Here is a 14454-nt window from a genome sequence, read left to right on the forward strand (position 1 = left end):
CATGTTGGAAAGGGCTTCCATACCAAACAGACCCAAATTTAAGTAATTATGAAAAATAATCATGGTGTTACTATAGTAAAACTGCATTCACCAGTTTTGTGCACCAGGCATGTGAAAGCAGTGCACTTATTTAAAATAGATAGTCTAAAAAAATAAAACAGATGCCAGAATTTAAATCAGTATAATTGGTTTAGCTCTTTTTACAAGACTTTTTTAAAAAATCGCTTAAAGGGACTTTTATTTTGCAATCGGGCGAGTCTAGACGAGGATTCCTGTGAAGCGGCGCTCTGATACGCCGGCGGGCGGAAGTGACGTCACGTGTTGTGGATTGAGAGGGAGTTTGTAAGCGGGTTCGTCTCTCACAGACTACAATAAACCACATAAAGCGGTTCTCCTGATCTGGATCTCGGTACAGTGTTCTTGATGTTCTGAGTTTGAGTCTCTGAATGATTCCAGCGCCGTCTCTGCCGCTTTAGAGAGCGCTGTAATGGGGTTCTATTGTTAGCTAGCAGTAAAGCATGCTAACGTTAGTTAACTCACTTAACTAGTCGTTTTATGGCACTCCTTTTATATAAACTGACGTTAGACAGATAATTAGTCGTTTACCTTAACTACATCAGATACTCAGTTGTTCCTGATGATTGACAGCTGGTCTGTTTCAATATAAACGCACAGTCGGAGAAATATTAACTTCGCATCTTTGGTGTTTCAAATCTTTATTTTGTTGTTGTTATTTTTTTTATTGTTTTGACAATAATTTAGTCTGCTGTTGCTCTGGTTAATATCTAACTCCGGTGTGTCATATTGAAACGATTTTTCACTTAGTACAATTAGCCATGAATGAATCGTTCTTTGGAGTCGACTCGCTGAGCGTTCTTAATGACTCCTTAGCGAATCAGTCTGAATTAAAATTATGCTTTCTTTATTTTATTCTTTTGAGGGGGTAAAACTCTTATCCAGCAGTCATAAACAACAGTGACAGTGTTTTTCAAAGTGTTGAAACCCTGTTTATTTTAAATCGTAGTGTTGTCCATGCTTTCGATTATATAAAAGATAATTTACACTGTAAAAAATATATATATATTTTGGTTTTCCAGTGTTTTCAGGTTCTAGAAGCGAGTGTGTGGTTTGAAGAACATGCCTGAAATCAAACTCAAGCATGTCGTGTCATGCAGCAGTGAAGACAATGTAAGTCCTTTCATTGTTTTTGTTTTGTTTTATAATAACAGTGAGAAGTGTTTTTCAAAGGTTGCTTTACAGTCAATGCACAATAATCTGCAAACTGGAGAAGGCTCTGTTTATGAGTTTATTGTTAACATTTTTTAATTGATTCATTTAACTCAAAATTCTATTTTATACTGAGGTTTAAATGAGAGCTGCTATTAAATATGAAAACATCTTTCTGACCAAGAGTCACAAGATGAGGAAGAATCAAATTTGACACGTGTAAATAAAAGCACATGTGTGTTTATTTATGAATACCTCTATGAATCGATTCTTCTGCACAGACTCACAAAGCAGATAATCTCCTGAGCTCCGACACTTATAGGAAATGGAAAGCTGCGAGACCGGGAGAGAAGCAAGTTTCAGTCATTCTTCAGGTGTTTTTCTTTATTTATATTTTTATTTTTATTAGGATGTCTTTTTTCAAACTGTAAAAAATTGTTTTTAAATTTTTTATTATTTTTAATAGTTATATATATATATATATATATATATATATATATATATATATATAATTATTATTATTTTTTATATTTCTTTTTTTTTTTTATTCACTGGTAACTGGATGCCACTTGCCCTTTAAAGAACTGTATTAATGATTTCTTTAAATTAAGTATTAACCTCTTTTTGTTTCTCTAGTTGGAAAAGGAAGAGCAAATTCACAGCATAGACATTGGAAATGAAGGCTCTGCTTTCATTGAGGTCCTTGTTGGACACTCCACGTCCGTCAAAGACCAAGACTTTCAGGTGCGTCACAAAGTTACAGATTTTAGCAGCATCAAACAGTTTAATCAAAAGAGCTTTTGATAAAGTTTAGAACGCATGAATTTATTTTCAATCCAGGTTAGTTAATATTTTATATAATTATGTAAGTAGCTGTAAAAAAAACATAATTAAAAAAAAATGTTTGGTTTTATTGTAATTAACAGAAATATAATAAAAACATAATTACCTTGCAACTTATATTTGTGTTTATATGTTTATGTAAATTGTATTTTATTTTTTATATGGTTGTGTATTGCTGTAAATTGTAAATTTGTAAATCTATGTTTTGTTTTCACCTTCTAAATCTTATATTGGGTAAATGACTTGTGCACATTCAATCTAAATAATAATTTGGCGTGCTGTTAATGCATCTTTCTGGTGTTTAGGTTCTGCTGGTCACGTCGTCCTTCATGTCGCCCACAGAGAGTCGTAACGGCACGAACACTAACCGCGTGCGTCTCTTCGGGCCGAACCAGCTGGTGAAGGCCACGGCGCAGGAGAAGTGGGACTGTGTGAAGATCGTGTGCAGTCAGCCGTACAGCAAGGTGAGCATGTCACCATTCACTCTCCAAACCCGTGTGCACCCTTCATGTGTGAATGAGTCTTTATCTGTGTTTGTGTACAGTCAATAGCGTATGGAGTTGCCTTCATAAAGCTGCACTCTCCTCCGGACGCTACCGATGCTCCTGTCTCGACTCCTCCGGTGAGTGCTGCTCCTCCAGCGTCCCACTGTTTGACGGAGTGAGCTCTGGCAGATCTCTTCACTTTCTCACTTAGAATCACAATATTTTGCAATATTTCACAATTTTTACTGTATTGTTGATTAATTAAATGCATCCGACCCCAAAGTGTTTATTGGCGTGAGCTCTGACAGATCCGTTCTCTTTCCTATTTTGAAACAATAAGCACAATATTTCACAAATTTTACTGTATTTTTGATTAAATCAATGCATCCGACCGCAAACTGTTTGACGGCGTGAGCTCTGACAGGTCTCTTAACTTTCTCACTTTGAATCACAATATTTCACAATTTTTACTGTGTTTTTTTAATTAAATAAATGCATCTGACCCCAAACTGTATGACGTGTGAGCTCTGACAGATCTGTTCACGCTCTCACTTTGAAGAATCACAATCATATTTCACAATTTTTACTGTATTTATCATCAAGTAAATGCATCCGACCCGAACTGTTTGACGGCGTGAGCTTGAGATCTGTTCACTTTCTCCTGACAGAAACTCACTAAACTGGGTCAGTTCAGAGTCAAAGACGATTCACCCTCCTCTGGCTCCAACATCCAGCCGGGAAGCCTGTTCTTCAGCAGAGACAGCGGCGCTAAACCCAGCGCAGGACTCAAGGGTAACACACATTACAGTATTAATGGAAACCGTTTGTAATGAAGCTAAGCATGATGTTTTATGGTTGGTCAAAATTACACAGCCCTGCAGCATATTTGCTATTCCAGAAATAGCATCTTGTTTTTCATCACGCTTATGTTAAGAAGTCTTGTTATTCCTTAATCAGCAGAAAAACACACAAACACACGATTCCTTTCTGAATTTGTGCCAGATTACTACTATTTAATCAATTATCAGATGCTTTGTGCTCTTATGGTATCCAGACAGACACAGAAAATCACAGATTTTGTGAAAAAAAAAAGCTTATTTTGTAAAGTTTTTTGAGGTTATATTTATATTTTGAACATGTTTTTCCACTCATTTAAGTTAAATAATTAATTCAGAATTTGTATTTTTGTCATTAAAAGTGAAACATTTTATATTTGGCTGCTTTTGTCATTATGACAAGTGCATAAAAGCTGATACATGAACTGTATTTTCCGGACTATAAGTCACACTTTTTTTCATAGTTTGGCTGGTCCTGCGACTTATAGTCAGGTGCGACTTATTTATCAAAATTTATTTGACATGAACCGACAGAAAACATTACCGTCTCCTGCCGCTAGAGGGCGCTCTATGCTGCTCCGTTCTCCTGTAGTTTACACTGAAGACATAGAGCGCCCTCTGGTGGCTGGAGATGGTAATGTTTTCTCTTGGCTCTAAATAAATGCGACTTATAGTCCAGCACGACTTAGGTTTTTTTCCTCATCATGATGTATTTTTGGACTGGTGCGACTTATACTCAGGTGCGACTTATAGTCCAAAAAATACAGTATGTAATTTATAAAATATTAATTCTCCACCGGTTTGTTTCACCAGTGTCTCCTCAGAATGACAGATTGAGTTACGCCGCTGCTGCTCTGAAATCTGAAGCTTCGTCCACACAGACGTCTCCCAGCAGCTCACAACAGGTACCTGTGCTTATTTTTCAAGAAATTAAAGAAATTATTATTTTTTTTGCATCAAGGATGCATTAAATTGATCGAAAGTGACAGTACAGACATTTATAATGTAATCTCTTTCAATTAATGCTGTTCTTTTGAACTTTCTGTTCATTTGTGAATCTTGAAAAATAAAACGCATCACAGTTTCCACAGAAATATTGTGCAGCACAACTGTGTTCATCATTGCTAATAATCAGAAATGTTTCTTGAGCAGTAAATCATCATATTAGACTGTGACATGTGACACTGAAGACTGGAGGAATGATGCTGAAAATACAGCTTTGATCTCAGAAATAAATTACATTTTAACAGATATTCACACAGAAAACCGCTGTTTTGAATCGCAATAATATATTGCGATTTTACTGTACTTTTGATCAAGTAAATCCATCCAATCCCAAACTTCTTGTAACAGTAGTGTATTTGTTAACAAGTGTCCTGGGCTCCATCTCTCTGTGTTTGAACTCCTCAGTGTTTCTTTATTAGGGAATTGAGCTCATGAATTGTACCTATGTACTCCAACTAATGAGCAGCTCATTTAACTTCATTAGTAAATTAGCTCCAGCTTTTTGACCGTAAATCATCTCTCCGATGCGATCCAGAGCTCAGTACCTGATGCTGGTGTCTTTGTGCTGAACTGCAGATATTCTGTATTCACCTGCAATGGACTGGTGATCTTTTATAGCCTTCCAGAGTTATATCCTTATAATTAGACCTGAGAAACTGAATCTCAGCAGGATCTGAGATGAAGATGCTGCACCTGCTGTAGGACGGAGGTCTTATATCCAAACACTTTAGTACAATGCTGGACATGTCGAGCTCCAAACAGCACATCAGAGTTTATTAAAAGACGCTCAGTTCTTTGAGACCCGCTGCTCAATGTGTTTGCTGACGTTCTTCTCGTAGGCTCCTGTGAAAAGGAAGTTTGAGTTCAGTAAAGAGCGTCTGGAAGCCGCCGGTCCGCCGCCCAAAAAGCCCAGTTCATCTGGTTCTTCTGAACCAAACACTGCCACACCGAAACCTAAAGCAAGAACCGGAGCGACCGCGAGTCCTGTCAGCAGCGGTAAGTGCATGAAAAAATTGCATACGTTTTTATAAAAGGTTTAGTTTACCCAAAAATGAAAATGTGCTCTTCCCCCTCAGTTCATCCATGAATAACATGATTTTTTTAGTTGTTTTAGCTTTTAAAAACCCATTTTATTTCATTTTAATGAAATGAACGTGCTTCTAATGTGACTAAATTATTATCGCGCTTCTTAATTTTGCAGCTTCTCCAGCCCAGAAGACATCAGACAAGCGAGAGAGTCCGAAATCCAAGCCAGAGCCCAAACCAAAACCCAAACCCAAACCTAAAGCCAGGTCTGCAGAACCGGTGCCTTTCAATCGCATCTTGGAGGGATGTGTGTTTGTCCTGAGCGGCTTCCAGAACCCGTTCCGCGGAGACCTGAGGGACAAAGCGCTGGAGATGGGAGCCCGATACCGGCCGGACTGGACGCCGGACTCCACACACCTCATGTAAGGAGCTAGTGTTGTCAAAGAACCCGGTACTTTGGTACCAAGTCGGGACTAAAAAAATGTAAATGTTACTACAGAGACTGAAGCATGTGATGCTTGCAGTAATGAGGCGTGAACAACATCACCAGAACTGTTCTGAGTCACTGCACATTGATTTTACCGTTTCGATTGAGTAAAACCAGTGTCAATTTAAAGGTATTCACGGTAACCCGTCAAAATAAAAGTTCATTTTTACATAAAGGTATTGTGCTAGAAATATTACTATTATTTAGTAGAATGTATGTGATACTGCTACTACTGTTGAAAAAAATTATAAAACTTTATTTTTTAAAGAAATAAATCACACAAGATTTCTTCCGTGTTTAAATTTTAATAGCAAATCCCCTTTATTTAACAAAAAATAAAATGTTTAAATTTCGTTAATTAAAAGACAAATTAAATTTGAGTGAAACTTGTTTTCTGTTTTTCATAATTATATAACTTGTAGAAAATTTTAAACACATTTGTAAATAAGTATAAAGAATGGCAATGTTTTTTTTTTTATGTTTAGTGATTTAGTGGGTTTTTTTTTAATTGGCATATCTTTGTGTTTTGCTTTGGTACCGAAATTGGTACCAAGTACCGTGGATTTTCACTGGTATCGTACCGAATACTGAAATTCTGGCACCGTGACAACACTATAAGGAGCTCGTTATCAGTGTAACGAGTAGATTAGAGTATTGGATATCAGCTTTTCCACCAATATTGGTTTTTGATAGCTGAAAGTAAAGTAAAGATCATGTTCCATTAAGATATTTAATAAGTTTCCTACCGTAAATATTTAAATAAAACTTAATTTTTGATTAGTAATATGCATTGCTAAGAACTTCATTTGAAGAACTTTAAAGATGATTTTCTCAATATTTAGATTTTTTTGCTCCCTCAGATTCCAGATTTTCAAATAGTTGCATCTCAGACAAATATGGTACTCCGAAAAAACCACACATCACTGGAGAGATCATTTATTCAGCTTCAGATGATGCATACATTTTTTTTGAGTTAACAAATAGACACTTTACAAGATCTTTGCAAGGTTTGTGAAATTAAATGTTCATTAAATGCATAGTTGCTGAATGCTGACAGTAAATGAGAAAGTATTATAATGTTTGCTTTTCTAGTTATAACACTCTTTTGTATGAATTGTAATCGTATCGGCTGATGCCGATATTTGAGAAATGCCAAATATCGGCCGATATATCGGCATTGGTGATATATCGGTAGAGCACTAGTTTAGAGCCTCATGACGTGATTCAGCGTTCAGAACTGACTTGCTTTTGTTCAGAGCTTCTGTTTCTCTCCTGCAGCTGTGCTTTCGCCAACACTCCCAAATACAGTCAGGTGAAAGCAGCCGGAGGCATCATCGTCAGGAAGGAGTGGGTGATGGACTGCCACAAAACAAAGAAGAAGATCTCCTTCAAACGGTGAACATGGACTTCTCTGTTCTGTCTTTATTGATGTCTGTCAGCTGATCATATCGTGAGAATCATGGGAACTGCTATAGTGCATGTTGAGTTTTCTAGTAGCATCATTCAGGTCAGAGTTGTTATACTTAACTTAGACTGAAACTATTTTAAAGAAAAAAAAATGTTAATTGAAATCAGCTGAATTGAAAATATAAGTATTTCTAATGTTGCCTTAGGAGCTAACTGAAATAAAAGTATGTACTACTAAAACTACTAAATCAGAAATAAAAATAAATAAAAGTTAAATAGCAATATTAAAAACCCCAAAACGAATAAAAAATTAAATACTCAACAAACTGAATAAACAATAAATTAAAGCTAAATAATAAATTAAAAAATAAATTAAAAAAGACCACACAAAATTACTATAACTTAAAATAAAGCAAAATATATAAATATAAAAAACCAAAATTACACATTTACACTTTTAAAACATTTCTAAAACAGTTGAAAAACTTTCTAATGTTGCCTTAGGAGCTAACTGACTCTTTGAGGAAATTCTGAGAAAAAGGTCAGAATTTGAGTTATATATAAAAAAAAAAATTACATTTTGTGACTATGAAAAATGTATAATTTTGACCCATACAATGTATTGTTGTCTATTTCTACAAATACACCTGTGCTACTGATGACTGCTTCTGTTCTGAAGTATGTGTGTGATTCTTTGAGTGTTTACAGTCTTAATTCTGTTCCTGGAATCGACTTTCATGTTCAAACTTTCCCATCCAGTCCCAGTTAAACTCGTTGTTTTTCCAGGTATCTCATGGATGGAGCCGAGTCCAGCTCAGAGAGTGAAGCAGAAGAGGACGAGAGCGAGGAGGAAGCGCAGAAAGCGGTAAATGCATTGTGTGTCCTTCATGCTTTAGGAGTGACATCTCAAGAACCATCTCTTTCCATCAGAGCATTATAACCTTGATGGGTTGACTTCCTGACGCACATCATCGTCTCCAGCAGGACACACGTGAGTGACATTAATGCATTAACACTGGTTTCCTCATGCTTTTCTAGAAAACACCAGAAAAGAGGCAGATGACCCCAAAAAAGCAGCCGATCAAGGAAGAGGAGGATGAGGACGGAGGTTCAACAGATGCTGAAGATCCAGGTGAAGACACTGAGTATTGTCTTCTTTGCTTATCTTCTATGTTTAAGAGTGAGGATCTTATTCTAGAGAGCGTGTGATTGGACGAGTCTAGTGCAGCATGAGTCACAATACTCTGAGTATCCAGAGTATTACAGAGTATGACAGGAGTATTACAGTCAATCGTTAATCTGTTAGGACTGATGGGATTTGTTGCCAGAGCTTATCTAGGTTTGCCATTTCTTATTCTTTATCCATCTCTTTAACATGTTAAACATCAGCGTAAAATAAACCAGCGTCTGATTTGTTTTTGGCTACTTTATACACTTTTTATACATTTTTGTGAAAGTTTACTGAAGTTTATTATTATTTACTTAAATACTTTTATAGAATTTAATCACTTTTTGAATTAGCTTAAAATGTCTAATTTTCATTTAAATTTTCGTTTCAGTATTTTCTGAGATATTTATTTGTTTTAAATATATTTATAAATATATAAAAATATATTAATTTATTTAAAGTTTAAGTACTAAACATTTGATGTATTTTTCATTATGTTTTACTCGTCTTTTTATCTAATATTTATATTCTTTCAGTTTTTTTCAATTCATGAGTTTTCGGTGTTAGTTTTTAGTAATTTGATCTTTTTGTCTTTTTTTTATGTATTTCTATTTAACTTTATTTATACATTTTATTTCAAATAGTAAATCAGCTAAAACTTATTTTATTTAGCTGCCAAAGCTACATTTCTTTAAAAAAAATACATTTAAGTTTTTTCGTCTAATGTTTAGAATATTGCAGCTTTTTTAGTTAATGAAAATATTTTAGTTTTAAGTAATTTGATCTTGATCTCTCTAATTTTGGTAATTTTTATTTAAAAAAATAAATATTTTTATTTACAAAAAAAAGTTTATTTTTAGTTACTTGCCAAAACAGCATTTCTAGTTTTCTTTTACATTTAAGTCATTTTTTCTTATGAACAATAAAAAAAGAAACTATAGCACCCCTGCCGTCTAAGGGAGGAAGCCACATGAATGTTTATTTATTTATGTTTGTGTTTATATCTCAGATGTTTCGTGATGTGAGCTTATTTTTACACTGTCAGAAAGATTCATTCGATTTGCTTCACGTCTATCAAGATCCAAATGATCGGAAAAAAAATACTAATTTGAGATAAAGCACCTTTCATTTGTAATGCATTGTATTTTAGGGACTATGCAAAGTAGATTGCATGATTTATTTAAATTTTGTGGTTTTTTTTATCTTAATGTATTGCTTTGGACATAACCTCCACTCTCAGAGGATGACGGCTCTGGCATGGACACTGAAGACGAGCTGAACAGGTCAGACATTTATTGCTCTCTAAATACATCGAGTTCCTCGTAAGTCTGGTCATTGTTCTTTGATTTTGATTTTGAAGACTAGAAAGTAAAAAAAAATAAAAATTATTATTTGAAATAGTAATGTTACAGAAATGTCACTTTTGATCAATTTAATGTGTCCTTGCTGAATAAAATTATTAATTTCTTAAATAGAATAAAAGCGAAATCATCTGACTGGTACTATATGCCAAAAATAACCTAAAATATTTAATAAACAAAAATGCATTGGCTGGGCCTTTGTATGCTTGTTTATTAAATATTTAGGCAAGTTTGATGATGCATTATAATCATCTGCTGGTTAAAACATTCCTGTTCATGAATGTCAAATAGTTCCTTGTTCTTCAGATCCGTAACTCCAGTGTTTATATTCGACTGTTTCAGGGTGGAAATGGAGAGCAGGAGGAAGAAAGCAGCGCAGGAAAGCACATCAGTTCAGGTGAAAGATGAAGATCCGTACGGCGGCTCTACTGATGAGAACACAGATGCTGAGGAAGAGGAGGATAAACCCATCCCTGAACTACCAGGTCTGACGCCTCGCCACTTCATCTGGACTTGGACGTCTTCAGTATTTCATTTATTAAATCATCTTCATGTTTCTCTCCTACAGACTTCCTAACAGGAAAACGGTTCTATCTTTACGGCAAGTTCCCTGACAACCAGAAGAGGCAACTTCAGCGCTACATCATCGCCTTCAACGGGTACGAGACAGACGTGCATTCAGATAAACTCGAGTGGCATTAGGTGCGGCGTGAGCGATGTAATGATCTGATCTGTGTGATTCCTCAGAGCCGTCGAAGACTACATGAGCGAGAAGGTCCAGTTTGTCATCACCAGCGAGGGATGGGACGAATCGTTTGAGGAAGTGAGTATTGCGTATTGGTATTGGTAATATGCCAATTACATATGGCATATCCTAAAGGGTTCATATTACATTTCTAAAAACATTATGTATTTGGTCTGTTTAGGATAGTTTAAGGTAAAAAAAAAAATAGGATTCATTATTTTATGCATAATTTTCATTATTGTTTCTCCTCTCTGATGTGTTTTTCTGAAACATTGATTTTTACAAGACTTATTGTTCTGAAAGCGAGGTGAGCTCTGATTGGCCAGCTGTCCAGTGCGCTGTGATTGGCTGAATACCTCAAGCATGTGACCGTAATGTTACACCCCCTTACCATATTTGGAAACACTCAACAATCCTACAGCGAGAATAAAAGCTACGCCTTCTTTATTTGGGCGGAGTTATGCAAATCATCCAACACAGTAATGTAGATTAGTGGAGGCATTTTAGCAGGGCGTGGACGAGTCTTAACTTTTAGAAAAAATATCTCTTTGGGTTTGAAACTTCGTGAAATCTTTGCAACTTCACGAATGTTATAAATGCAGGAACAGCTTGTAACATTCAAAAAACATGAAGTTGTGTCATATGACCCCTTTAAATTCCACAAGAAAGTCTTAATTATGATATAATGAGGTCTTAATGTGACGATTAAACTTCAAAGGCTATGGTTTGATTAAAGAAGTATGAGCACCACCTGCTGGCAGAGAATAAATGTGCATTTTCAATAAACCCGTCTGCTGTTTTTGTTCGGACAAAAGTGAAAATCGACACATTTTTACCCTGCAAACACATTGATAACTGGTGGATCAAGAAAAGTAACAAGGATCTCTCTTATTTTTCTACAGATGGCTTTTTTGACTTTTGTAAAATTACTTAAAGTACCAGTATTCTCAAACTTAATTGTTTTTTGACTAAGTCCATTATCAAGTGTCTTCATGTGTTGGTCAGGCTTTGTGAAAAAAAAATGTCCTTACTGTTTTAAGTTGCAGACATTTTCATATCGTTCTGCTTTTAATAGACTGTCCATTTTGAAAGGCTTTGAGAAGTCTTCCTCGACAGATCATTCATGTGATGTTCTCCAGCACGGCCGCACTATTAATGAAAACCCTCGGCCTGCAGCTCTCCCCACTCCTTTCTTCCTTTTCATCATCTTTTACTGCCTGTTCTGTCTTTTTTACAGGCCTTGATGGAGAATGGCAATCTGAGCTTTGTGAAACCTACCTGGATTTTCGCCATCAATGACAGGCAGAAGTTGCTACCGTACCAGCCCTACACCGTCGTGCCTTAAGAGCGAGATTAAGTCGTCTTGCTCTTTGAGAACTCAGCTATCAATCCCAGCCTTGACCTGAGGAGACATTAGCCATCGTAGAGGAGTAGTTCGACCTGTAAATTAAGCGTCGCCCTCGTGTCATTCCAAACCTGTATGAATTTCGCTTTTTTTTGTTTTTGCCATCTTTTGTGATCTACAGAAGAGCGTCATACAGGTTTAGAGGGGCGTGTGAATGACTAATTTATGTGTTTTCATTTCTGGTGTTGAAATAATATATTTGCCTGTCACAAGTCGTTGTTTTGATGTTGCGAAACTAAAGTCAGATACCACCCCAGAGATAAAAGACTAATCCACATTCAACACCCGCTTTACCAACAGCCCAAAAACTGTTGAATATAAATTAATAAAGACCTGGACCTGAAGTCTTTTTTGGATCTGACTTATGCCAAACATACTCATTTAATATGATCACATGGTTAATTATTGATTAGCTAATCCATATTTACATTTGTTGCCCACATTGCTTTGCTCAAGACTGAAGCTTTTTAACATCTGTAGGTGTGGCCTACAGAATATTACAACAATATTGCTTTGGTTTGAGCTATTTGAATATTCAAACAACCATATTTAAAAAAAAAAGCTCCTGAAATAAATACTGCTGTAAAAACATGAATTAGGTATATTTGTAGAATGTTTGTTTATGATAGGTCAACTCTGGCAGTTTTAATGTTTTGCTGTTTACTGTTTTTATTTCAAAATCCCTTTTGTGTGTCAATTTTGATGTCTTTTGTTTTCTTTAAATGAAATTAATATTTTGAAGTTCTCATTTGAAGCGTCGGCAGAATAAAGTTGGAATATAGTTACACTATAATATAGTTTTTTTCAGGAAAACCAATATCTTCTGTCTCTCTTACTGTTAGTAAGGTATTTTTCTTGTGATTTTTAACAATTTTTCTAATAATCCAATCATTCAAAACCTTTACCTGATTTGCAGGTGGACATTTCTGGTTTAAACCATTCATCTAAGCCATCTTAACTATTTTGATGTCTGTCCCAGCAAAAATCCCCCATGAGACAGTTTTATATTTCAGCAGAGATTCATCAAAGAGAATTCAGAATTTGTACAGAATCTACTCTCCTTGACTCCTTTTATCTTCCTCAAACTTAAACTAAACTTTTTTTCATTTTTTTTTTTTTTTTAGTTTAGTTAGTCTCTTAATTTCTATTCCTCCTTAAAGAAATCTGTCTGTCTTTCACTTTTGTCTTGGCCTCTGCTCACGAGCAACTAAAATCGCCTTTTGTCTTCATGACTTCCCAGATTAAAAGTGGAATGGCCTTTTCTCCTCTCATTTAGTGTTTTTGCTGAATTATTCTCTTAATTGTCATTCACTCAAGTGTTCATCTTCTTGATCATCTCAATCTATTTTGTTTCTGAATAACATAAACTCACCTGTATCATCAGCACGTGCTTCAGCCTCTCACTGTTTTTTTTGATACCTGGAAAATAATATTGTTTGTTTTTATCTGTATCTATTTAACCGTTTTTCTTGTATGTTCTCTTCCAGTGACCGTTTATTCGGTTGGAAAGCAGTTTGGCGCATTGATTCAAATTGCACGGCGTTTATAAACGCAACTCACAACAGTCCTCAACAAATTAACATTTCAAACTAAACCTAAACTGTTTATTTTCATTTAAACTGAAAAACTTTGCAAATAAAGAAACGCCATTAGTTTTTATCAGAAGCTCGTCCCATCATGAGAAGAAATAAGCCACAGTTAATTATTCTCTGAGGAAATAAAAGTATAAAATTCTCTTTTCAGTTTTTAAATGTCAACATAAGTAGGAATATATGCTCCACCATATTTCTATACCAATCTTTATTCGTGTAACTTTATATTTATCCAGCTATCCGTCTTTCAAATCTGAAATCTTCTAGTGATGGTTTATTCGGTTGGAAGCAGTTTGGCGCGTTAATTTAAATTGCGCGTCCACGCGTGCGTTTATCAACCTCCCCAGCGGCTCATTAACATTTCCAACTAAATTTCAACCGTTTCTTTTTATTTAAACTCAATCTGTGCAAGTACATATCAACCGCTCGTCCGGCCGCAAAGATTATAAACCGCGTGAATTATTAGGCTATTACGCCTTTATTTTACTCGTGTCTTTACACAGTTTATTTTATGGCAATAATAACTGGTTAAGTAAACGAATATAAATCGGAAGACTAATGAGCAGGAGCGTCTGAGGACGAGGAGGGACTCGCCTGATGCTGTGTTCACACCAAACGCGAATAGAGCGTCAAATTCGCGTCTACCGCGCCTAGTTTGCCGCTGAGATCATTCGCTTCATTCGCGCGAGTAATTAACTTAACAACAGACGCGAATTCGCGTCATGGGGGGGCTTCTGCCAGCTGAGTTCATGCAGCATTTTCAACCGCCATTTGTATTCGCATAATTTTCAAAATATTACTGTTATTGTGTTATGAAATGTAGTTTTAAAGGTATTTCAGGCGAGAATGTAGTTGTTTTAAACTCAA

General features: G+C 35.6%; 1 protein-coding gene across 1 annotated transcript; it reads left to right on the forward strand.

Annotated features, from left to right (window-relative positions):
* The first annotated feature begins 257 nt into the window (after positions 1-257).
* On the forward strand, positions 258-13378 carry xrcc1 (X-ray repair complementing defective repair in Chinese hamster cells 1). Its single transcript, XM_052579197.1, has 18 exons — positions 258-409; positions 1098-1188; positions 1509-1601; positions 1864-1971; positions 2376-2534; positions 2615-2692; positions 3224-3347; positions 4205-4296; positions 5236-5392; positions 5598-5844; positions 7188-7304; positions 8103-8181; positions 8355-8448; positions 9725-9767; positions 10188-10330; positions 10414-10504; positions 10593-10668; positions 11828-13378. The coding sequence occupies exons 2-18, from the start codon at positions 1138-1140 to the stop codon at positions 11933-11935; spliced, it is 1860 nt and encodes a 619-aa protein (XP_052435157.1). The 5' UTR covers positions 258-409; positions 1098-1137; the 3' UTR covers positions 11936-13378.
* The last annotated feature ends 1076 nt before the right edge of the window (positions 13379-14454 follow it).

The sequence above is a fragment of the Carassius gibelio genome, chromosome B16, assembly GCF_023724105.1.
Source record: "Carassius gibelio isolate Cgi1373 ecotype wild population from Czech Republic chromosome B16, carGib1.2-hapl.c, whole genome shotgun sequence".
Lineage (NCBI taxonomy): Eukaryota > Metazoa > Chordata > Actinopteri > Cypriniformes > Cyprinidae > Carassius > Carassius gibelio.